Source organism: Penicillium diatomitis, assembly GCF_028827545.1.
Source record: "Penicillium diatomitis strain IBT 30728 chromosome Unknown utg000004l_segment0_segment0, whole genome shotgun sequence".
Lineage (NCBI taxonomy): Eukaryota > Fungi > Ascomycota > Eurotiomycetes > Eurotiales > Aspergillaceae > Penicillium > Penicillium diatomitis.
This window is the reverse complement of record NW_026623176.1, coordinates 2,863,536-2,886,223: the sequence shown is the minus strand read 5'-3', so window position 1 is coordinate 2,886,223 and position 22,688 is coordinate 2,863,536. Positions and strand designations below refer to the sequence as shown.

At 51.5% G+C, this 22,688-nt stretch overlaps 8 protein-coding genes across 8 annotated transcripts; 6 read left to right on the top strand and 2 right to left on the bottom strand.

Annotated features, from left to right (window-relative positions):
• Window positions 1-362: 362 nt before the first annotated feature.
• Window positions 363-3,787, top strand: hir1 (putative histone transcription regulator Hir1; the record flags this gene model as incomplete). Its single annotated transcript, XM_056933859.1, has 4 exons — window positions 363-450; window positions 560-778; window positions 838-3,606; window positions 3,690-3,787. The coding sequence occupies 4 exons, from the start codon at window positions 363-365 to the stop codon at window positions 3,785-3,787; spliced, it is 3,174 nt and encodes a 1,057-aa protein (XP_056791400.1).
• An 825-nt stretch (window positions 3,788-4,612) lies between these two features.
• On the top strand, window positions 4,613-6,318 carry N7539_004256 (YchF/Obg family ATPase; the record flags this gene model as incomplete). Its single annotated transcript, XM_056933858.1, has 3 exons — window positions 4,613-4,687; window positions 4,942-5,499; window positions 5,770-6,318. 3 exons carry the CDS (start codon window positions 4,613-4,615, stop codon window positions 6,316-6,318), a joined length of 1,182 nt encoding a protein of 393 aa, XP_056791399.1.
• A 455-nt stretch (window positions 6,319-6,773) lies between these two features.
• On the top strand, window positions 6,774-7,692 carry N7539_004255 (translation machinery-associated protein 20; the record flags this gene model as incomplete). The annotated part of the gene is made up of 3 exons (XM_056933857.1): window positions 6,774-6,787; window positions 7,043-7,183; window positions 7,302-7,692. 3 exons carry the CDS (start codon window positions 6,774-6,776, stop codon window positions 7,690-7,692), a joined length of 546 nt encoding a protein of 181 aa, XP_056791398.1.
• A 506-nt stretch (window positions 7,693-8,198) lies between these two features.
• Window positions 8,199-11,714, bottom strand: N7539_004254 (RIC1 family protein; the record flags this gene model as incomplete). The annotated part of the gene is made up of 5 exons (XM_056933856.1): window positions 8,199-8,984; window positions 9,042-9,517; window positions 9,584-9,851; window positions 9,914-11,308; window positions 11,388-11,714. 5 exons carry the CDS (start codon window positions 11,712-11,714, stop codon window positions 8,199-8,201), a joined length of 3,252 nt encoding a protein of 1,083 aa, XP_056791397.1.
• A 285-nt stretch (window positions 11,715-11,999) lies between these two features.
• N7539_004253 (uncharacterized protein) lies at window positions 12,000-13,195 on the top strand (the record flags this gene model as incomplete). Its single annotated transcript, XM_056933855.1, has 3 exons — window positions 12,000-12,002; window positions 12,075-13,078; window positions 13,141-13,195. The coding sequence occupies 3 exons, from the start codon at window positions 12,000-12,002 to the stop codon at window positions 13,193-13,195; spliced, it is 1,062 nt and encodes a 353-aa protein (XP_056791396.1).
• A 1,268-nt stretch (window positions 13,196-14,463) lies between these two features.
• Window positions 14,464-16,070, bottom strand: tim44 (protein translocase subunit TIM44; the record flags this gene model as incomplete). The annotated part of the gene is made up of 2 exons (XM_056933854.1): window positions 14,464-15,139; window positions 15,202-16,070. 2 exons carry the CDS (start codon window positions 16,068-16,070, stop codon window positions 14,464-14,466), a joined length of 1,545 nt encoding a protein of 514 aa, XP_056791395.1.
• Window positions 16,071-16,435: 365 nt separating this feature from the next.
• Window positions 16,436-17,137, top strand: N7539_004251 (mitochondrial 37S ribosomal protein uS11m; the record flags this gene model as incomplete). The annotated part of the gene is made up of 1 exon (XM_056933853.1): window positions 16,436-17,137. The coding sequence occupies one exon, from the start codon at window positions 16,436-16,438 to the stop codon at window positions 17,135-17,137; it is 702 nt and encodes a 233-aa protein (XP_056791394.1).
• A 1,101-nt stretch (window positions 17,138-18,238) lies between these two features.
• N7539_004250 (putative VPS9 domain protein) lies at window positions 18,239-22,328 on the top strand (the record flags this gene model as incomplete). Its single annotated transcript, XM_056933852.1, has 3 exons — window positions 18,239-18,316; window positions 18,391-18,640; window positions 18,706-22,328. The coding sequence occupies 3 exons, from the start codon at window positions 18,239-18,241 to the stop codon at window positions 22,326-22,328; spliced, it is 3,951 nt and encodes a 1,316-aa protein (XP_056791393.1).
• Window positions 22,329-22,688: the final 360 nt, after the last annotated feature.

The window sequence follows — 22,688 nt, the reverse complement described above, 5'->3', positions numbered from 1 at the left end:
GCCCGCGACTTTTTGAGCGGGCGCGCCTGATAACCAAAACCTAAGCATCCATTCCCCTCTCGACGCAACACAGCGCTATCGATTATCATTCCTCGAAGTCATATCGCCTGAGGTTACTTCTCTACGTCTCCGATTGTTGCTTTCTTGACTGGCGCTGCTCTGCCGGTCTGCGATGTCGAGCAGGTCCCCTGTGGCCATCGCATAGAGCACCAGCTCGATTTCGTTCCGAATCTCCAGGCGCAAAGAGCCTTTGAGCTCCCAGTCAAAATGCACATCATCAAGCCCGTGTGGCTGACTCATGGAGGTATTTTCAGACTGACTCTGACTCCCTACACCATGGACCATCGAGACGCTCTAATCAAATGATCTCCATAGGTGAACGGAAGGATTTCGAGGTTTACAGTTGCGATGTCTCGCCCGACGGGAAGCGACTCGTGACCGCTGCTGGAGGTGGGTTTTCCTGAAGCGACGAGGGCCAAAAGAATTCTCCTCTTGCTGGCCGCATGAAGGACCAGTCAATCAAAATGGAGGCGCTCATACTGATGGTTTCGCTTGGTAGATGGATACGTTCGCATCTGGTCTATCGAGGCCATTCACAACACCGACAACCCAGAATTTGCGAGTAAACCCAAGCAGCTCGCGTCCATGAGCAACCACTCAGGTACCATTCATACGGTTCGATTCTCGCCAAACGGAAAATACTTGGCGTCAGGCGCGGACGATAAGATTGTTTGCGTCTACACGCTTGATTCGAATCCCCCAACACACTCCACCTTTGGTAAGCTGGCTATGCTTTTCAAGTCTCAGCGGAGGAGACTAACGTACCTGGACACACAGGCTCGGATGAGGCACCCCCGGTCGAAAATTGGCGAACGATTCGCCGCTTAATTGGTCACGATAATGATGTGCAAGATTTGGGATGGTCGCATGATTCTTCAATTCTTGTGTCGGTTGGACTTGACTCTAAAATTGTTGTATGGTCGGGGCATACGTTTGAAAAACTGAAGACGATAGTGGTGCACCAAAGCCATGTCAAGGGCATCACATTTGATCCAGCCAACAAATATTTTGCCACAGCGAGCGATGATCGGACTGTGCGCGTTTTCCGATTCACCTCACCTACCCCCAACTCTACCTCCCATGACCAAATGAACAATTTCATGTTAGAACACACAATTACAGCGCCCTTCGCCAACTCTCCCTTGACAGCCTACTTCCGCCGGTGTTCGTGGTCCCCGGATGGGATGCACATCGCCGCTGCAAACGCCGTGAATGGACCGGTGAGCTCAGTTGCCATCATTAACCGTGGATCGTGGGATGGAGACATCAACCTCATTGGACACGAGGCGCCTGTAGAGGTGTGCTCGTTCTCCCCTCGTCTTTACTCAAGAGAACCCATCAAGAAAAACCAAACCGATAACCACGCTCCCCAACATCATATCACAGTCATTGCGTGCGCCGGTGCAGATAAGTCTCTGAGTGTCTGGATTACGAGCAATGCCCGCCCAATTGTTGTCGCGCAGGAAATGGCGGCCAAGTCGATCTCAGATCTCGCGTGGAGCCCTGATGGCAAGTGTCTGTACGCAACTGCTCTCGATGGGACGATCCTGGCACTGCGCTTCGAGGACGGAGAGCTGGGCTGGGCCACTGAAATGGAAGAAAACGAGAAATCTCTCACGAAATTCGGCACCAACCGCAAGGGAGCCGGAATCACCGAGACTACAGATGGGCTGCTGCTCGAGGAGCAGAGCAAGGCTGATGAACTCAGAGGTGTCGAAGGCCGTATGGGAGCTCTGATGGGCGATGGACATGCCCAGCCTGCCAACACCAATGGAACCGCGGCGGCATCAGCGGCTACAGCCCCATCAAGTGGTACAACGCCTGCCAGAGTTCCATCTCCTGCACCGGACTCAACAAATCCCCAGCCCAATGGAACATCCACGCCAGCAACCGAGGCACCTAAACCAGATCCATACATGGCTAAATTGGAGAGACTGAAGTCGCGTCCTACGTACACCAAAGATGGTAGAAAGCGCATCGCACCATTGCTTGTTTCCGGTGCTGGAGCCGGCGAGTCCTCCTTACCTCAGACCCGGCTCATGGCGTCTGTGAGTAACCAAGCCGTGGGGGATGCCCTCACGTCTATGGTTGACCTTTCTAAGCCATTTGACGGCCTACCGAAAGGGGGATTGACTGCGTTGCTGTTTGGGAACAAGCGTACCCTGGCACAGATGGAGGGCGAAGAAGAGGGGCAGGTCGAGAAGCGTATTGCTGCTGCCAGCCAAAATGGAGCCACTCCGATCTTGACCAACACCCTTGATGGCCTTCTACCGGCCATCGTGCAGCCTCCCACCCGTGGTCAACAGCCAACCCCCGAGTTCATTCGTCCTGCGGTCACCAATCCGTGCATGTCGATCAGCCAGACAAGATTGGCGGTGCCCAAGATTCGAAGTTTCATCTTACGTGCTCTTGACCCTAACGGAAAGCCGACTGAGCCTCCTGCTCAGGCGGGGGAATCTAATGTGAAAGAAAAAGGCCGTATTGACGTGGTCTTTGAGGCGAGAAACCCCTCTGCCGCCAGTCTTACGGGACGGGCTGGCGATCGTGAGCCAGTGCGTCTTACTCTGTTCCGCGGTGAGCAGCCCCTGTGGCAGGACTTCTTGCCCAAGTGCGTGCTTCTAGTTTGCGGAAACCAGAATCTATGGGCGGTGGCATGTGAAGACGGATCAGTCTATCTTTGGACACCTGCCGGTCGTCGCTTGGTCAGCGCCTTAGTTTTGGAGGCGCAGCCGGTGATCCTAGAGTGCAATGGCCCTTGGGTTCTTTGCATCACTTCAGTGGGAATGTGCTACGTTTGGAACGTGAAGCATCTTTCTTCCCCTCATCCACCTATTTCTCTGCAGCCTGTTCTGGACGCTGCGATCCATACTCTCGCGGGCAACCCTACCTCAACACCCGCTGTCACGGATGCTCGTATCAATTCAGAAGGCAGAATCGTCGTGTCGCTGACCAATGGAGAGGGATATTCTTACAATCCAGCTATGTACACGTGGCAACGTGTCTCCGAAGCGTGGTGGGCCGTCGGCAGTCAATACTGGAATTCTACCGATGCTCCTGTGGGTAATCTTCAGGCCCGGGAAGGCAGCCAGGAGACCAAGGAATCCAAAGCTGCCGTCTCAGCTGGTATCATTCCATTTTTGGAGCGCAACACCACGAACGAAGCCCTCCTCCGCGGACGAGCATATTTCCTCCAGCGACTTATCAAGGTCTTGCTGTCGCGGGAGGGCTATGAGACGTTCGAGTCTAGCGTCTCAATTGCCCACCTTGAAAACCGTATGGCCGCAGCTCTATCACTAGGGGCTAAAGAGGAGTTCCGCCTTTATCTGAACATGTATGCTAAGCGCATCGGCGCAGAAGGATTGAAGGGCAAGGTCGAAGAGCTATTGAAGGGTCTCATTGGTGGACTCTATGACGATGATGATGACGCTGTGACTGTCTCCAAGCTCCAGGCCAACGAACATGAGGACCGCAACTGGCGTGAAGGACAGGAGGAACTTTGTGGATGGCCTCGTGAGACTCTACTCAAGGAAGTGATTCTTGCACTCGGTACGTCTTCTCTCCAGGAAATCAAGGCAGCAGAAGGCGCGGGGCTGCCTATGCATTTCCGTCATGCTAACGGATTATTTTAGGGAAATATCGTGAACTTCAACGGGTTACCGTCCCTTACGCCAAACTCCTGGACATGGTAGACACAGTCTCCGAAGCAGGTGACGCGATGGATCTTTGAATTTCCCCTTCAGTTTTTATTACTTTGAGATAATATCCCCCACAATCTTTGGCGTTGGTGGATTGGGGCCTTCATGGCGGCCCTGGCGTCATACGAATTAGGAGCATGATGCCCTAGCATAGCTCTGTGCTGCTCGGTCTTCGAAAGTCAAGCGCTATCTCTGATCATGCGTTGATGTCTGCCTTTCCCAAATCTGTAATTTTACTACACCTCTGTTGAAGTCTATTGCCGACGGTGCTACCCTAATGGTTGATTTGGGGGAGACGGACTCCTCTGATCGATTATCGTCTCATATGCGAAGCAATGTAGCATTATAAGTCGATTGATGATTTGACATCAGGTTGAATCCTTCTTCGTATGCTTTGGGCCTACAGTCATTCTAGCCGTTGACTGTAGTTACATGTCCATGTCCTTGCGCACCCTGCAATTGCGGCATGACGTCAAGGAGAACAGGGCAAGGGGTTCACGTGAGCGGTCAGCGTCCAAAATGACCGGCAGAAAACTTCTAAAGCCTCGCGTTCCAAGGGGATTGTTGACCTCTTTTCGCTCAATTCAATTGCAATTACTCGCTCTTGTACAGTCTCTAAGACCTTGAAACATCACCTCGAGAACGTCTGTCCACATATCCGGTGGGCACCCGTCATCACGTCTCTTCCATCGTCTTCCGTTTTTTTCCTTCGCATCGTTGACCGATCCGCAGCTGGACCTGCTTTTGCCGCGCGCCCTCCTTGTGCCCGCTTCCGCCTTCGCTCCTCTTCCTCATTCCCCCACCTCCCACCTCTTCTCTGTCGCTTCTACTCCAGCAAGAAGAAAAAATCCAGTAAAATGCCTCCCAAGAAGGCTCAAGTGCAAGAGAAGGTCCTGCTGGGCCGTCCTGGCAACAACTTGAAGAGCGGTATCGTATGTGAGCAACGACCCCACCCTGGCCTTGCGTTGTCTGCGAGGGGTTTTTTTTTCGAATTTTCATTTTATTTGATTATTCCCGTTTCTGCCCTTTCGCACACCACAGTCCACTTTTAGTTCCACGAAAACTATTTAATCCCTCTTCCGCCCTCATCCCTTTTCCTTCTCCTTCTTCTCCTCTTAACACAGTTTCCGCGTTCTTCAATTGGAGTGTTTTCTCCGTGCGCATCACTCACCATGTGATCTTTTAGGTTGGTCTTGCCAACGTCGGCAAGTCGACGCTCTTCCAATCCATCACCAAGTCCTCTCTGGGTAACCCGGCCAACTTCCCGTATGCCACCATTGACCCCGAAGAGGCCCGCGTCATTGTTCCCGATGAGCGGTTCGACTGGTTGTGTGACCACTACAAGCCCAAGTCTCAGGTGCCCGCCAACTTGACCGTGTATGATATCGCCGGTCTCACTCGCGGCGCTTCCACCGGTGCTGGTCTGGGCAACTCGTTCTTGTCCCACATCCGGGCTGTCGATGCTATCTTCCAGGTCGTCCGTTGCTTCGACGATGCTGAGATTATCCACGTCGAGGGTGACGTTGACCCTGTCCGTGACTTGACCATCATCAGCGAGGAGCTGCGCATCAAGGATATCGAGTTCGTCGAGAAGGCTCTCGAGGCTCTTTCCAAGCAGACTCGCCGTGGCGGCCAGTCTCTGGAGATGAAGAAGCTGAAGGAGGAGGAGGCCACCACTGCCAAGGTGCTTCAATGGCTTCAGGATGGCAAGGACATCCGTGAGGGTGAATGGGGTCCTAAGGAGGTATGTACTGCACATCGCTCGCATTCCCTTTGCATGCTACACCCGCCACCCGCCCGCACAAATGAAGGCTCCCGTGTTTTCATGATGAATAAGCGCTTGCGCGAATATAACCCAGCTCGTTGAATCCCTCATTTTTATATCACGTTAGAGGGCATCTTGAAATTAAAGCACTGCACTGAAAAGAAAACACTGGAGACCTTTTGGGCCTTACGTCTACTGTCCAAGCTCTTTGTGTTCATGGAGTTGTGCTGACTTGAAATTGTCATCCAGGTCGAAGTTATCAACCCTCTGTTCCTTCTCACTGCCAAGCCTGTTGTCTACCTGGTCAACCTGAGCGAGAAGGACTTCATTCGCAAAAAGAACAAGTACTTGCCCAAGCTCTTTGAGTGGGTCAAGGAGAAGTCTCCCAACTCTCCTATTCTGCCCATCTCTGCTCAGTTCGAGGAGCGTCTCACACAGTTGGGTGACGAAGCTGCCGCCGAGGAGTGCAAGAAACTGGGCACCGCCTCTGGTCTTCCCAAGGTTATCACCACCATGCGTCAGGCTCTTAACTTGGCCAGCTTCTTCACCACCGGTGCGGATGAGGTTCGCCAGTGGACTATCCGTAAGGGTATCAAGGCCCCCAGCGCTGCCGGTGTCATTCACACCGATTTCGAGAAGACCTTCATCCAAGCCATTGTGTACAACTACAGTGTCCTCCGGGAGCTCGGTGATGAAGCCGCGGTCAAGGCTGCCGGTAAAATCATGACCAAGGGCAAGGACTACGTTGTTGAAGATGGCGACATCATGCTCATCAAGGCTGGTGCTGCCAAGTCTTAAGCAGATTATCAAAATAATGATATAGCAAGCTCAATTGATGATACAAACCTTCACATCTATTTCTGGAATACAAATTCACAAGTCGACTGTAGTCATGTGTAATACCTAGCGTAGGTCGCATGTTGTATGTGCACCAAATTCCGGAAAGACTATTGCAAGTGCCAAGTGGTAGTTGATGTGCCTCGTGCGGTGTCGTGTCTGTCGTCCATACTCTCAGCTTGATACACATTGGAACACGTGCTTGTAAAAATTGCTTCGTTCGGGGTCTATCTTATGCCATTCTGCTGTCCAGCACGCAAAGACTTGGTATCTGTGGAGGTAACAAGTCGCGTTGGAGCTTTGGACTTTGCGACAGGCCAGCAGCTACATTATTGTAAATCCTCACGTGATACTCCCCGCGGCATCCCACTTTGCCCGTCATCATTTGTATCAAGTTTATTCAAGCAACCAACATCATGTTTAAGAAAGAGTAAGTGCTATATGATCATCGATCTCACCTTCTCTGAACTACGGCGACGTTGGAAAGCTCTTTGAAGTGGTTGGTTGGTTGATACCGCGAGAAGAGTCAACGAGCCCTTCTCGTTGAGAAACAAACCCCGCGGAGGGAGAAATGTCGCCCAAGGCTATATCCGCGATATCGACAATTCCACCCTTGACGATACTGCCTGTTATGTTTTCTTTGAAATCAAGACAACTTGGATTGACATCCGGCTTCTCCTTCTAGTATCCCACCTACCAACCGCTCAAAGGTCAAGTCCTCAGCGGCTCGTGCCTTGCGGCAAAAGCTCCTGGATACTTATCCCGGATTCGAGCCTTACATCGAAGAGATCATGCCCAAGAAAGCTTCATTGGAAGCAGTCAAGCTGTACGTCTCGATGCAATTCATACTTCTCTTTCTCTCGATACTCGGAGCAAGGATTTCGACAACTTGAATATGTCCACGGGCCAATTCAAATTGGAAAACTAAAATCTCACCCCACTAGCCCCGAACGCGCAACTCTCTACACGATAGACTCCAACCCTCTCTTCTTCCAGCGCTTCGACGACCCCCCCGTCCCCCACCTCCGTCTCATTCATGCCTTTCCTAGCGCTCTACCTACCGTCCAGATTGACCGCGGCGCGATTCGCTTCGTCCTCTCCGGCGCAACCTTGATGGCTCCCGGCTTGACATCTCCCGGCGGTCGTCTACCGGACGCCGAACACGCGCTGGAAGCTGGACAGGTTGTGGCTGTAAAGGCAGAGGGGAAGGAAGAGGTTTGTCTTGTCGGTGCGTTGAAGGTTGGCACCGAGGAGATCAAGAGTAAAGGGAAAGGCGTGGTTATTGATGAGGGTCATTATTTGGGAGATGGGCTGTGGAAGCTGCACTTGGATTAAGATCGGGATTTTCTGAGGGCCTTGAGAGTCTAGATCATGAAATGGTAATGATGGTATTGATTTTTCAGCTCTTCGTTCTTCCGTTTATGGATGCTGTTCCGGTGGTGGGTGGTTGATTGCAGTGATGCCCCGATGGTGGTGGTGGTTATGGTGGTGATGATGATGGTACAGTATCGTGCAAAGTAAAGAGGAGAAAGAAGCCTTGGGGTAGAATATCGATTAAGATAAACTCCATATGGTCAAAGCGTTACTTTTCTTTATTTGGGAGGCGTTGGGGTATGGTTTTGTTCAGAGGAGCTCATGCTGCGAGACCTGGAGCTCTAGCTTAAGCTGTTAAAAATGAGCATACTGATACCAGAGGACAACATCATATGGGAAGTGAAAGGCCGAGGAGTTAATTACTAGTCACATTCTCGTATGTACACATCGCGTGAGATATGGACAGATAGAAGGGCTGCCTGTTCCTCCAACCTCGGGTACCTTTCGCAGCCCTCGACAGGATAAGTTCAATTGTCAGAGACCTCCGCCTCTCCATTGTTTTGCCGTGGGGAGAGAGATCGAGTCGGGGATAGAGATGACCAAGAAGGCGTACGAATCGGGAGGGCAAGCCCAAGTCCTCTCATACTAGCTGCCGAACCCGTCCTTGATCCAAGTCCGGGGCGCGCTGGATGGCCACCATTTACCGACGAGCGAGAACTCGAGCGTAAGCCGACTCGGCCGACAGCACGCTTGAGCATCTCGCCTGATGAATCGAGTGCTATTAAGAAGCGAGCAAGTTCCGCGCAAAGCTCCCAGTCCCCTTTCTGCGACGCCAGGCCAATGAGCCGCACAACATATTCTTCAACGTGTCCATCGTGACCAAGTTCTTCTTCGTCTTCGAATGCCTGAAGCACGAGCAGATAACCCACAGCAGTCTTGAGTGCATCAAGCCTGAGAGCTTTTTCGAAGAGATCCTTTGGCGAGGGAAGATACATGAAAAGCGTGCGCCAAAAGCGAAGTTCAGTCTTCCGCGTGCACTGGACCACGACCTCTAGATACTCCCGTGTGGGTATTGATGCTTGAAGGAAGGCTATGACTGTAGGAAGAAGGGGTTCCTCTTGGATTGCTGATTCATCGGACTGATGTCTGCGATGATCATTGTCAACTGCGTCATCAAGAACATGATGCAGCAAAACCTCAAGACCGTGGGGGAAGTAGGAAAGATGCGAGAAATGTCGACTCAATGAGACTGCAGCTGGCATGCCCAGATGGACAAGACAGTATCGCAAGAAGTAAGGAAGAAAAAGATGTGTCTAGGTTGATCTGATAAGAAAAGTGAAGATGAAAACGAGGAGCCAGGCAGAACTTACTCGGATGGCAAATTTGAGACTAGTGAAGGTGACGTCTCGTCGTTGGGTCATCTCGGATTCAACGCCAAGCACAACACCCTTGTTCAAGATGACCGAAAGGGGATAGAAATCCAAAGGAATGTTGATCGGCACTGGCACCGTTTCTTGCTGTAGAATGTCCTGTATGTCATCCCAAGCGAGGAGATCCTTGCCTCGGAACATCCATAAAGAGTCTCGGAGAGACAGGCTGCTGTACGCTGGCTCTAGTGCCATGTCCACGGAAGGGCTGGAGGGTATGGCTTCATCGACTTGGGATGAGAAATTGAAGGAAAGCTGATCCCGCATCAAGATATAGTACTCAACATCATGAGAGATGACCCGCATGTCATATTTGAGATCACCTGTATCTGTGACCGTTGGTTGAAGCAGGACAAGATTGCCATCAACGAGAAGGAGCACAGAGGCCACTCTGACGTCCTGAGACGGATCGCCGTTACCTGTTCAAGCAATTGTCAGTCCGAACGCTCTTACATTGAAATGCGCGGTTCTTCTGTCCTACTCACGCATCTGCTCTTCGGGTAGAACCCAGCTGATTGCTCGAACTCGCGTGGGCGCTCTAACGATGCCATTGAAAGCAATCTGTCCAACAGGGACTAAACTGATTTTGTTCCTCGTGGAGTTGATGATGTAGTGGTAGAGGATGTTGTCGTAAGTGTAAACCAGTAGAGAGTCCTCTCCAGATGGACCAATGAATACCACAGGTGAAGGAAGGTATTCAATATGCATGATAAAACTCTTGGACAACTTGTCCTCGCGCGAATAGAGTCGAAGCTATGGGTTCACGTTAGCCCCTAAGTATCGGCATCTCTGTAGAGCGTTCTGTGTCCACACACCTCATATGAGCCATCGCTTTCGACGGCCGCAATTAGAATATGGCCGTACCAGCACATACCTCCCCGCACGGCAAAGGAATTTTCCGCAATGGAGTCTTCAAAGACCTTCCACCGGCCGCTGTTGACACTATAATGTGCCAGGCCACGTCTACCTGCGATCGCGACATATCGACCATCCTGGGAGACCACACAAGAGCGAATGGGCCATTGTGAATGAAGATATGCCGGGGGATACTGAGCATGATGCCAAAGGGAGTCTTTGCCGGATATTGTCATCAAATCGGGCAAGTCGTGGCCTCGATACAAGATGAACTCGGTCCCAGTTTGTAGCAAGCCTCGTGCCAGGTTCGCCGCAGAGAAGCATCCAGTCAAGGCACTCCGGGCCGTCTCTAATATCCAGAGGCGTCGGTCATGCTTCGCCGACAAAATGATATCAGAGCCACCTCCAATCCAACATCCATTAGTAGCGCCTGTGAGCCATTCTTCATCGTTGGACTTCGCCAAGGTAGGATCGACGGAGAAGCTATTACCGCCAGGTTTCCCGAACACACTCCAGGTCGTCCAACCATTCTCGTAGCCCGCAAAAAGACAATATCCATCAGGAGAGTAGCTCATGAAGGTCATAGCTCCCGTTGTGGTGGAAGATGCCGGAAGCAATAATTCTTGCGAAAGAGGAACATTGCCCGTATAGTCTTTTGCAGTATAGACAAGAACTTTGCCATTCGCGCAGCTCACTGTCAGCAGAGAGAAGCGGGCGTTCACCGCCACCTTGACAGCCTCTTCGCCTTCACCTTTCGGATCGTGAAAGCAGTGACCGTGGAAGAGTTTTTGTGGCCCACTCGATTGCTCCTGGCTATCGGGTACTCGCTGGACAGCATATGCCTGACCATTGCTCGTGAGCCAAATGAGAAGATTCATAGCCCGGTCGTAAATCATGTCAACTATCGTGACCGTTTTGGCAACATGAAGTATTCGACTCAGCATTTCGGACCTGGTCTGCGTCCCACTGGCCTCTGAGGCCCAACGGATGCACTGGATAGCGGCGGGCTTGACAGTAGCAACAATAAGTTCTTGCTCCAGTGCCAGAGCTCTGACAATGCCCGATTCTATCTTGATTGCCATTCGAAAACTAACGTTGACGTCGCCTACAACGTTTGCATCTTCGACCGCCGCAAAATGTGCCAATTGCTGCCGGCGCGGGTGCGTAGAATGATCGAAGACTTGATGGTAAACGCGCGTCGCGGGGTCAAAGGCAAGCGAATAGGTGAGAAGATACCCATTGGAAGTTTGCAAGATCAATATAGTCGAGTCTGGATGCATGAGTACCGAGACATTGGTGCCATATGTTTGCAGAGAGGATGCGGATCGAGCTATCGCGGCAACAACTACCGTCGGCTTCAACGCACTTTAGCATACATCATCCATGGCCAAAAGATAGAAAGAATTGCGTGAATTGATGCGACGAAAACCGTACCCTTGTTTGCCAGAGAGAGACCGAGGAATCAGTCATTGTCGCAAAGAGATGGCCTGACCGTGAAACGCAAAGGCCATTGATTGCTTCCTCCTGCCATTGCGAGACATTCCCGTTGGTCGAAGACGCTGCCGGACTAGGATGCGGAGTTTGTTGCTTTCGATGCTCAGCGGCTAGTTCAGGATCATGAGCCGATTCTCCGGCAGGTAGCTCGCGCGACAGTCTCTCCGGTAAATTGTTGTTGTCATGAGTGTCTACGACGTCCGCGACTGGGGCAATTTTGGGCCCATTGACCGCATAGACCCGGGGTACACCATTAGGCCAGTACATGGCTCGGGTCGCTGCTGAGAGGGATGCTAAGACGAACCCTGAAGCTCATAGAGAGTCATTACGCTTCAAGGAATGGCCCAATATTAACCACGCTCCACCACCGGGGTGTCGTTCAAAGTAAGTAACCTTTGACCGCAGCACAACAGCCAAACAGTCTGGTCACCTACGGGGACGATTGGCCTTATCACGTGCGGAAGCTTCCTCCCCGCATCATCCATTTTCTCCCCTGAGCTATCCGCAGCCCCTCCTGTTTGATCGAGCCACGACTCCAAGCATCAGAACACAATGGTACAATCCCCCCTCGCCTCTTGGACATATGAATTTTTCTAACGCTAGTCTTTCGTGTCTCTCGTTTCGCAGGCTCCCACAGAAAGCAAAAAGCGTTTGGCTCTGGCCATTATCGACTTCCTCGGCTCCAGTCTGAAGGACGGCACCCTTACCGCGGACGATGCCGAATCTATTGAGATTGCTCAGTCATGTATCGCCGATACCTTCAAGGTCGACCCCACTGATGAAGCTGCTGTGAAGGACGCCGTTGGTGGTCAATCTCTGGCGAGTATTTACAGCGTCTACGAGAAACTCCGCAGCAAGTCTACCCCCGCGTCAGCTACCACTGCCCCTCAGGAATCGCAAGAGCAGAAACCCCAGGCCGGTGCTCCCACTGCCGAGTCGGACAAGATGAAATCAGAGGGTAACGCTCTGATGGCCAAGAAGGACTATGCCGGAGCAATCGAAGCGTACACCAAGGCACTGGAAATTGCGCCTTCCAATCCAATCTATCTTTCCAACCGTGCTGCCGCCTATTCCGCGTCCGGTCAACATAGCAAGGCCGCTGACGACGCCGAGATTGCCGTCGCTGTCGATCCTAAGTACTCCAAGGCCTGGAGCCGTCTGGGTCTTGCTCGATTTGATATGGGTAACTACCACGCTGCGAAGGAGGCCTACGAGAAGGGTATTGAGGCGGAGGGTAACGGTGGCAGCGAAGCCATGAAGCGCGGTCTTGAGACCTGCAAGAAGAAGATTGAGGAGGGCAGTCGCTCGACTGAGCCCCCCGCGGAGGATCTGGACACCGCTCCTGGCGCATCCCGTGGCGCCGGTGGTATGCCCGACCTCTCTTCGCTGGCTAGCATGCTTGGAGGCGGTGGTGGTGGCGGCGGCGGTATGCCTGACTTGTCCTCCATCATGAATAACCCCATGTTTGCTAGCATGGCCCAAAATCTCATGAGCAACCCTGACATGCTCGGCAACTTGATGAGCAACCCCCGACTGCGTCAAATGGCCGAGAACTTCGGTCAAGGTGGTGGTGGCGGTGGTGGCATGCCGGATATGTCCAGTCTGATGAGCGACCCAAGCATCGCCGAGATGTGAGTTTTTCTTACATCATGAGAAATTTTGTGTGCAGTGTGCTGACTAGCTTTATATCTAGGGCCCGTAACATGATGGGTGGTGGTGGCGCTGGAGGTGCTGGCCGAGGCCAGTAACTCACTGTGCAGACGAAGTAATGAGACTTTGAAGTTGAGAACCGCGTCATCTTTTTGTATGCCATCCATGGGAGTTGATGTCCAAAACTTGTCAGCGCTGTCCTAGAAATGAATCTTGATCCCAATTTCTTGAATTCAACCCTAGTGGTTGCTACCTTGCCGTTCTTGGGATATTCCACAAAACATCGTATGTTGAGAGCCGCGGGAAGAGCGAGCTTTTCTGTAAGAATGACTGGTATGTACTACACCCCGTGAAGCCTTCCGTCCACTGGTTCTACAATGCGCCATTTAGTATAACTGGGCCGAACAAAACCTACCTAGTAATGCGGGACTCGCGGCTTGTATATTGATATGGAGCAAGCCTCATCTCCAGCGAAAATGCAAATATTTCTCGTATGTACTGTGTAGTCAGTCATCCAAGTTGGATAGAAGAAAGGGAATAAATCCAAGATTGCCTTGGGGAGATTGACTTAAATATACCTAAAAAGCTAAATTGTCTTCCGATTTTACCCTTCCACGGAGACGCGAGAAACCTAGGGACATACTACGGCATCAAATCTTGCAAAACGAAAGCTACTCATCGATAATACACGTGCCGATTGGCATGAAGCCCGATGCATTTGAGCAGTTCGATGAGGTCATACCCACTGACAGCTATATTCACAAACACCATGATGCACCTTTTCCATTCGGTCCTTGCTCGTGCGAGTAGGAGGAAAAACAGGCGAGTCCCTGCTATTCGCATTCAACACTTGATGCGAGGAGCCTTCCGGGCAAAAACAATACAACGTCGAGGGGAGAGGAAGGAAAAGAGAGGAAAATCGTAAAACACCAAGGACGCCTTCACAACAGATGCCAACCAGATGAGCTGGATTGAGGACGTGGCCAGATCGGAGTCTATCAAAGTAAGAAGCGCAATCGCGACAACAACTGCAGGTAAGACGCGCCAAAAAGGATCATGGAACGAAGCAGAGAACAGCCAAGAGAGGATAAGCATTAATACATGGGTGTAACGAAGAAAAGCAGGCACGGGAGAGCCAGCTAAAACCTGGGAAGTTCGAGAGTGAAAGACCGAGCTCGAGCATTTTGTCCTGTGCAAGGCCACCAGGCAATAATATTGTACATTGGAGAAATCGGTTGGGAGGTGTGATTTGGATGGAAATGGACGGTATGAATGAGAGGCGAGAGAAATGTCGAGATCGATAGAGGATGTTCCCTCAAGGCATTGTCCCACTATCCTCATCGCGGAAAGATGATCGTCAATATCTCTAGATATAATCACGGGCAGCCTTTTGCAGCTCGATCAGTCTCCAGCCTCGAGTTTCGGGGTTGTTGACCTCTTCAGGAATGCGTGTCATGCCGATGGCATATGTGACCAACTGAACCTTGTCTTCCATACCGGCAGCAAGCTCATTCGATTTGACGTTGCGATAAACGTGTACTTCTTGAGCACGGCAGGTAATGACGAACACGGGAATCTCTCCCGGCTCCAATAGACGAGCGTTGGAAACATCCACGCCACGAATGTCAAGAATACGCCCATCCGATCGAAGGCCAGCAGTGGTGTATTGCTTGGCAAGGGCAGCGTAGACGGAGAATTGCGCATCTGAGAGCCAGAGCTTCAGGGTCTCAACATCACCCTTTACGTAGGCATCGAGAACTTCCGGAAGAATGTATTCACGAAGCTCGCGCAGGAATTCTTCCATTTGGAAGTTGGGATCAATTTCGCGGAATTTCTTAACCACCATTGCTGTTTCATTCTCGGCAAAAAATCCTCCAATGCGATCCGTGATGCTGCGAGCGGTACTGATAAGGGGGTTCTCCGATTCCTCGTAGACGTCTCTCATAGCGAACAATTTTTGCATCATAGGGTTAGAGTCCCGGAAGTTGTTCCATGACTCCTTCCAAGCTGCGTCCTTGTGCAGAGTCACGTTGGTCCCGGCGCTAGCAATCGCTTATTAGTCTTCCTCGAGTGCCTCACATGAGCATGGATATTGGAAACTTACTTGGGGTCCTCTTCCATCGGTTGCATTGGGCGCTTGCCAGACTTGGCCTCCATCTCCTCACGAAGTTGTCGCTGCTTACGACGCTCTTCCTTCTCAATCCAACCTCCGTAGCGTGAGCTACTGCCATCGTCAATGGCCTCCTTCACACTCTTGTAAGCCTCTGTCTCACGGACAGGGCGCGTCGCCTTCTCAAGACCGGCACCGGTGACACTGACACCCTTTCTGACACCCTTGACAACAGGAGTGTTCCATGTCCAAGCAGCACCTTTACCGATCGCTTGACCTGTAGTCTTGAGGGCGGACGATGTGCGGCTAGACGCGGCTCCCGAAGCCGCTTGATAAGCAGCACGAGCGCGCTTGATGTTCTCATTCTCGGAGAATTCGTGAGCAGAGGACGCCAGGGCTTTAGTAGATTCATTCCATTCTTTGGAAGCCTTGAATTCGGTCTGGAGGGTTTCACGGAAGACTTGCCACGGAGACTTGTCACCGTGGGGTGGGGGAGGCGCTTCGTCCTTCTTCTCTTCCTTGGACTCTTCCTTCCCCGAGCTCTCATGTTCCTTGTTCTGTTCAGACTCTGAGTCTTCACCCTTCTGCTCGTTTTTCGGTTTTTGTTGTTGCTGCTGCTGCTGTTGCAGGACAGGAGATGTGGCGTGGAATGATCGAGTCACAGATAGCGCGGCGAACGGAGAGACCAGTTGGGAGGGCACGGAATTTGCCTGCAAGATACTCTTGTTGGCGTTTAGGCTGCTGACTCGAATTGGCAATGATGAACTTGACAGAGTCCGGGATTGCGTGAGAGCTCTCAAGGTTGGGACTTGGGAGCGCGCGGTCGCCGCACGCGCGGACATGGTCAACCTCGCAGGAATCATACTTGATAGATTCACAATGACTTGGAGGCGAATCGAACGTTAAATGAGATGGCTCCAACTGGGGCCGTTCGGCGGGCGAGTATGTTGACAATATGATAAATGGTGAGTCCGACGGGTAAGGGAAAAAGTCGGGGAGCGCCAAGACTTTCGAAAAACTTCCAGCGCATCCTTTCCGCCTCTCCTCGGCCCGGCCACGGCTTTCTCGATAACCCGACGTTAAACAATCTTCCACAACAAAAACAGGGCTTGGATCACCAACAAGGCATTGCGATTCGACAAGGCAGCCTTCAGGTCCAGAGCGCCATTACCACGCCGCTGCTCTTGCCCCATACCTTTCTTGCTGCGGCATCGGCCCTATCGCCGCCATGAACACCTTCTCGATGAAAGCCCTGGCGAAGACCCTTCCGTCAGTATGCCAGCAGTATCAGTCATCTCTTGTGAGGTTGGGCGCGTTGCGTCACTTTTCTTCCACTCCTAAGGACTCCTCGAGCCTTAAGGACAAAACACGAAATATTGAGAACCAGATCCTGGACCGTCAGCCCGAGTCTGCAGACACTTCATCACCGCTCTCCGCCATCTCTAAAATGATGACTGGTGGAAGACCATCTGCGCCCTCGCGCGTCAATGCCGACTACGCTCGTCTGGCTGAAAGCCTGGAAGCCGATATGATTAGAAACCCCTACGCCGATCGCGCGCCTCCCCACCATCTCCACGTCTTCGCGCACAAGCACAACACTATTCTCACGCTCACCCGACCCAATGGTAATCCCATTCTGTCTATGGGAACTGGCCAAATTGGGTTCCGCAAGGGTGGCCGAGCTGGATTCGACCCTGCCTATCAACTATCATCCCACGTCCTTTCACAAATCCAAGAGCGCGGGTTATTGATGGAGATCAAGAGGCTGGAGATCGTCTTCCGAGGCTTTGGCAAAGGTCGCGAAGGCTTCACAAAGGTTCTCCTTGGTAACGAAGGACGTAAGATCCGAGGCCTTGTGAGCCGGGTAACAGACTCAACGCGCATCAAGTTCGGAGGTACCCGCAGCCGCAAGGTTCGCAGACTGGGTTAAACCCGGCTGTCTTGTTCGAATAGGCCGATTGCCCAGAGAAAGAAGAGAGCGTTTCGATTCCACCTCTTACTACATCAGAGACCCAAGATGCGGGCACGGCTTCTGCTACTTTCGAGATCACTCTGTTGCATTTCAGGTCCATCTATCATCTGACGTTAAGCATGTCTTTGTATACTAGCCCAAATATTGCCATACACCTTGATATCAACTAGTATGACTCTTTGACGAGGCTCCATTTGTATTTCTACTTGTTGCCTGGATCTTGCGTATGTGGATCTGGGCACACAACTTTCACGGATTGAGCGAGGCATACAACATCAGACTACTTACCAATGAGGTGCATCCCTCGGGCATACGGCAGCTCTTTATATTAATGGTTGTCAAGCCTGATTGGGTGAATAGATCGCTTTTCTCCGAAACTGACAGATGTTTTGACTTGCTGGTGATGGGAAATGTGCAGAAGCTGTGATTGATTCAAATCGCAGGCTACTAGGTAAGTTACTCGTAGACATGTGAAAAGTCGGGCGATAGAACCTCAACCTAGTGGCTGAAGAATTTCATCTTCTGATGTCTTGCAAGACCCAGGTGCAATTGAAGCAAAAATGAATTCGATACATTCATTCATCTTTACAAAAATTCTCTATGCATGTTCAAATTCGAAATTTATCCAGTCCTCGAACACGTTCACGGGCAACAGACAGCTCTGATGCCTGATAACTAGCTGTTATCGCCCGCTGGGAGTATTCCCAAAAATAGAATAGCGTCACTGGGCGGCCGCAGCGATCACGTTCTCGAACTCCTTCATGAACCCGATTCGCATAGTCTCATTTGAATCGTTGACCTTCATTTCACTGGATCGTATTACGTATTTTCGCCCGGGCTACAATTACGCCCCATCTCCAAGCATCAATATTCGTTTCGCCCTCGCTTTCTGCTGATTATTATTAACTTCCAAGCTCGGACAGCCGCCAGGGAATGCGACAGAGTCATTCCCCGCAAAACATCGTCTTTGCAGACTAAGATCCCGCGGCGGCTCCAGTTTGATGATTTAGCCTTGATGGTTCTTGCAGTCTACCTTCTGGGCCGTCCATAACCGTTTGGATGCACCCTCTCAACCCTTTCCTTCGTGCCTTCTTTAGAAGCACCGTTCCCGGACAGTGTGTGCCTGTGGAGAACCATGTACGTCTAGCTATGTGTTTTATTGTTGCCAATCGGCCGCAATCACTGATGTTTGTACGACTCTGGACTTCTAGGTGTTGCTAGTTCCCACAAGTGACTGTCTCGTCGGCCCACGAGACCGCGAGTCCGGGTTGCTCTACTCAGACCTTGTCGCGTCGGAAGAGTTCCTAGGCAGCCATGTGCTGCGCGTACCTGTCAATCAAGGTCATCCAAATGGCAAGGAAGACTCAAATATGCGGGATAGCAGAGGCAAGGCGAAGCAGGTGACAACTTTCAACGGGAGGACTGTCATCATCAAGGAGAATTCGGTTTACAGCAACAAGGGTATGGCAAGGTGGCACATCTTTGGCAGGTCTGACCTTGATGCTAATCTCTTCGTGTGTCTTTAGGGTTCAAGTCTCTTACGCAAGCCCAGCTGCTTTCCGATGCACTCTACTACGCTCCCTCAAGCGATTCCCGCCCATGGCTCATTTACTACATATCACGACCTTTGGTTGGATCCTTCGACCCGGCGAAAGTCATACCTGCTGCCGTACCGGGCACAAGCAGGAATATCATTGAAAGCCATGCGGCGGATATGAAAAGCTCAAATGCAGAATCCGTCACCCCGCCAAAGCAGGAAATCCGGACCTTTGCAGAGCTACTAGCCAATTTCCCAATGATCGCCAGACAGATGCAGCCTGGGCTGGAAAGACTGTTCCGAGAGTTTGGCAAGGAGTTGGGGAGGCCATTGCCTCCGCCACCATCTCGCTCACCATCTACAACGCAGATTGACAGTGGGAGTTCTCTGTCCCGTGTCCGGTCCTCTCAGGACGAGAGCTCCTCCATCCGCAGCTGGTCATCTCGCCGAGGACGGCTACCATTCAATTCGGAAGAATACTTCGAGGACGATGAAGATCTTATGCGTCGTAGCCTCGAGACAGCTGTGACAGCCGCAATAGACTTGTTTCGCCTTGTGGATAAGCAATTGCTCTCACTACTAGGAGCAACCACAGATCTCACGGGGCCCTTGATAGAGCGTCTGATTGAGCGATACGTGGCGGAACAAGTGCATGAAAAGCTGCTTTTTCCCCGAATTTGCGCTTTCCGGCAACCGGAGGATTCGGAGCTGGACTCAAGAATTCGCCACATGGAAAGCATTGACGTGACACAAGTTGGCATTTCTATAGACGGCGGCCGTGATGGCAAACGCGAGGTCATCTGCCGTGTCAATCGCGGCGTGGAGGAGTTTCGCAAGATGAATGATTCAAGAAGTCCTCACGAAATGTTGAATACGTTGCTGGAAACTGTCAAAGTGATCTCTTATCCTGGCAGTTATGACAATGTCGACGGACCGGCGTTGGAGAAGGGCCGGTCGCCACTTACAATTAATGCTGATGTGCTTGTCTCGTTGCTGTTGATTGTTGTCATTCGATCTCAAATCCGCCACCTCCAAGCAAGGCTGCTTTACATGCAACATTTCATTTACATCGACGATGTTGACAGCGGGGAGATGGGCTATGCATTGAGCACGTTCGAAGCAGTGCTCATGTACCTTGTCACTGACTCTGCTGGTTTACGCCGTGCAAGTCAAAGAAACAGAAAACTATGGCAAGCGACCAAAGCCGGCCGAATCGCAGACATGCGAAGCATCCTCGAGCCCAACGAAGATCATCAGGCGACTGACGAATCCACACCCTGTGTTCCAGAGCGAAAAGCTGTCCTTTTCAAAACAGAGGCGTCATCTGAGTTGGAAGAGTCATCACTTGAGCCTACATCTATGTACAGCAGCTCGGTCTTCACAAATGGTCATTCAGGCCCTGACGATGCAGTTGAACCAGACGAGCCTCCTCTTGCGCATGTGTTTCCCTTCCAGAAATGGAGTGACATAGCGGCGGCTCAAGAGGATCAACGGCCTATCAAACGGGTTTCTATGAATGTTCGTAGTATGTCCATGTCTTCGTGCGTGTCTTTCGTCTCCAGGACCCCCACTATTGGATCGATGGCGAGCAATATTGAGGGGGATTCCTCATTAGAGACATTGACCAAAACACAAGATCCAGCAGGCGATTCAATACCTATGATGGCTGTAGAGAGTCGTCAGATTGAGTCTCTGAAATACCTCCTAAGCCTCGAAGAATTCTATCCCCTTGAGGATATCTTAGAAGACACTAACGCGAATGGCACCACCCTTCTCAGCGCAGCCGTGCAGCTGGCTCATCCCGAGATCGTTGAGGTATTGCTCGATTTTCTATCCCGCAGGTCAGACAGTCGGGTAGTGGCGCGGTATCTCACCAAGTCCGATATACATGGTCGAACAGTAGGCCATTACTTGTTCAGCACCCCATCTCTGCTGAGTCGGCTGGGAAGTATGGTCCCTTGGCGACAACGTGACAAACACGGACAGACTCCGCTTTTTGCACTCTGTCGGTCCTATGATCATGCGCAATATAAAGGGATGGTTCTAGAGGCTTTGACAGCAGCCCAGAAAGCCCAAGGTAATACGATGCCGCTGCAGCTCGACGATCATGTGGATGCGAAAGGAAATACTCTTTTGCATATTGTGGGCGATCCCGATATCACGACGAGGCTTCTTAAAGAGAGTGACTGTGATCCAAATGCCACAAACGACAAAAGATTCACGCCGTTGATGATGGCTAGCAAGTACGGAAGGGTTGATCAAGTTCGGGTCTTGTTTTTGGACCCGAGAGTCGACGTGCATGTCAAAGAAGCTCGGGGATTGACTGCAGTCGAGCTCGCCAAAGATGATGATGTACGGAATCGTATCGACGACCTCATTTTGCTCTCTCAACCACCTTCAGCGGTTGGCGATCCCTCTGGGCGTGTCACTACCGTTGTTCGATCTTTCTTTGTTGAAGACGCAACCGTGCGCTTCATCCTCAAATCTGGCGCTCCTTACTCTGCCTCTGAAAAAGTCGAACAATCTCACCCTGGCTCAACCACGTACACAGTCACCACGTGTCGACGCAGTTTCAGTGATTTTGAGAATTTGGCAAAATGGCTCGCTATAGAACACCCTGCGTCCTACGTGCCCTCTCTTTCCGATTTCCGCAACCCATTCCAAATTCACTCGAAGCCGTCCCGTTCGGTTCTACACGATCTTCAAGAGAAGCTTGATCGTTTCTTGAAGACTTTACTCAGTCATCCCACGTTCTCGACCCACGAAATGCTGTGGGAGTTCTTCTTGGTCCCTGAGCTACATCCTGAAATGATGGCAGATCGGTCGCGACGCAAGGCAGCCGTCTTGAACGAAACTATTGCCGACGAGTACTCTCCAATTACCCTCGAGGGAATGCGGGATACAGAACAGTTCGTGTCCCACGCGCAGGACATGGTACGCGGCATTCACGTCAACACTCGAAGCTTGCTTCGTCGCGGCCACTCCCTGCACAACAGTAGTTCGGATCTAGCGGATGCTGTGATACTTTGCTCCGGTCTTCTGTCCACACTGAAACATCCCACGAGCGCGCTCCCCATCACCCACATCGAGGCTTTCGCACGCTACGGTACTTGCCTCTCAACTTCGACCTCTGATTCATCCCCTCTGCTCCAATTTATCGCTGCTCTAACCTCAATGGATAACACCACCGCCGCCATCCTGACCTCCCTCTCCCGCCCACTGACATTGATGTCCACATTGACAGCCACCAATCGTGGAATCTCCCGCTCCCGATCATCCCTTCTCTCCAGCTCACTACCACGTAAATTCAACCTCAATCTCCCCGGCTTTGAAGAATCAAGGCAAAAGTCTGTTCGGGACCTCGAGCAGAAGATCCGAGAAGGCGAATACCAATCGTCCCGTCTCGCGAAAGAAATCACCTGGAACAAAGACGTGGTCGTCAGTGAACTTGCTGGTTGGTCCACATGGCGAGAACAAGTCGGTCGTGATGCGATCCGCGCCTTCGTTAAGGACACGTTGATTCGAGAGAAAGAGCGGGGCAAACGGATTGAAAGATGCCTGCGCATTGTCCGTGAGATGAAGTCATCAGACCATGTCTTTGAGGGGCTGTGATGAGATTGCTGGGGATTTCTTTGCTCTTTATTCCCCTACTTTTGTCTTTGGATAAGGATGTGGCGGGGTAGATCTTCAATCAACATTTCTTTCACATCCTTGGAATCGTTGCTTGATCTTGACTTGAACCTTGGACTTGATCGGCAGTAGGCGCGTTCGCTAAATGTCATGAGACGAGATGTTTTTTTTAGCTACGGAGACAGTATCAGTCTTATCGCCTCATCTCTGCTATCAAGCTTCATCTGTCCAGGCACATCGGTGGATTGCGGACCTGGGTCTTGTAGAGGGTTACGCCTTCCAGAGCCGATGTGAGCGTTCTCTGCCTGCAAGATGATGATCGTTTTGGAAGCAGGATTGGAT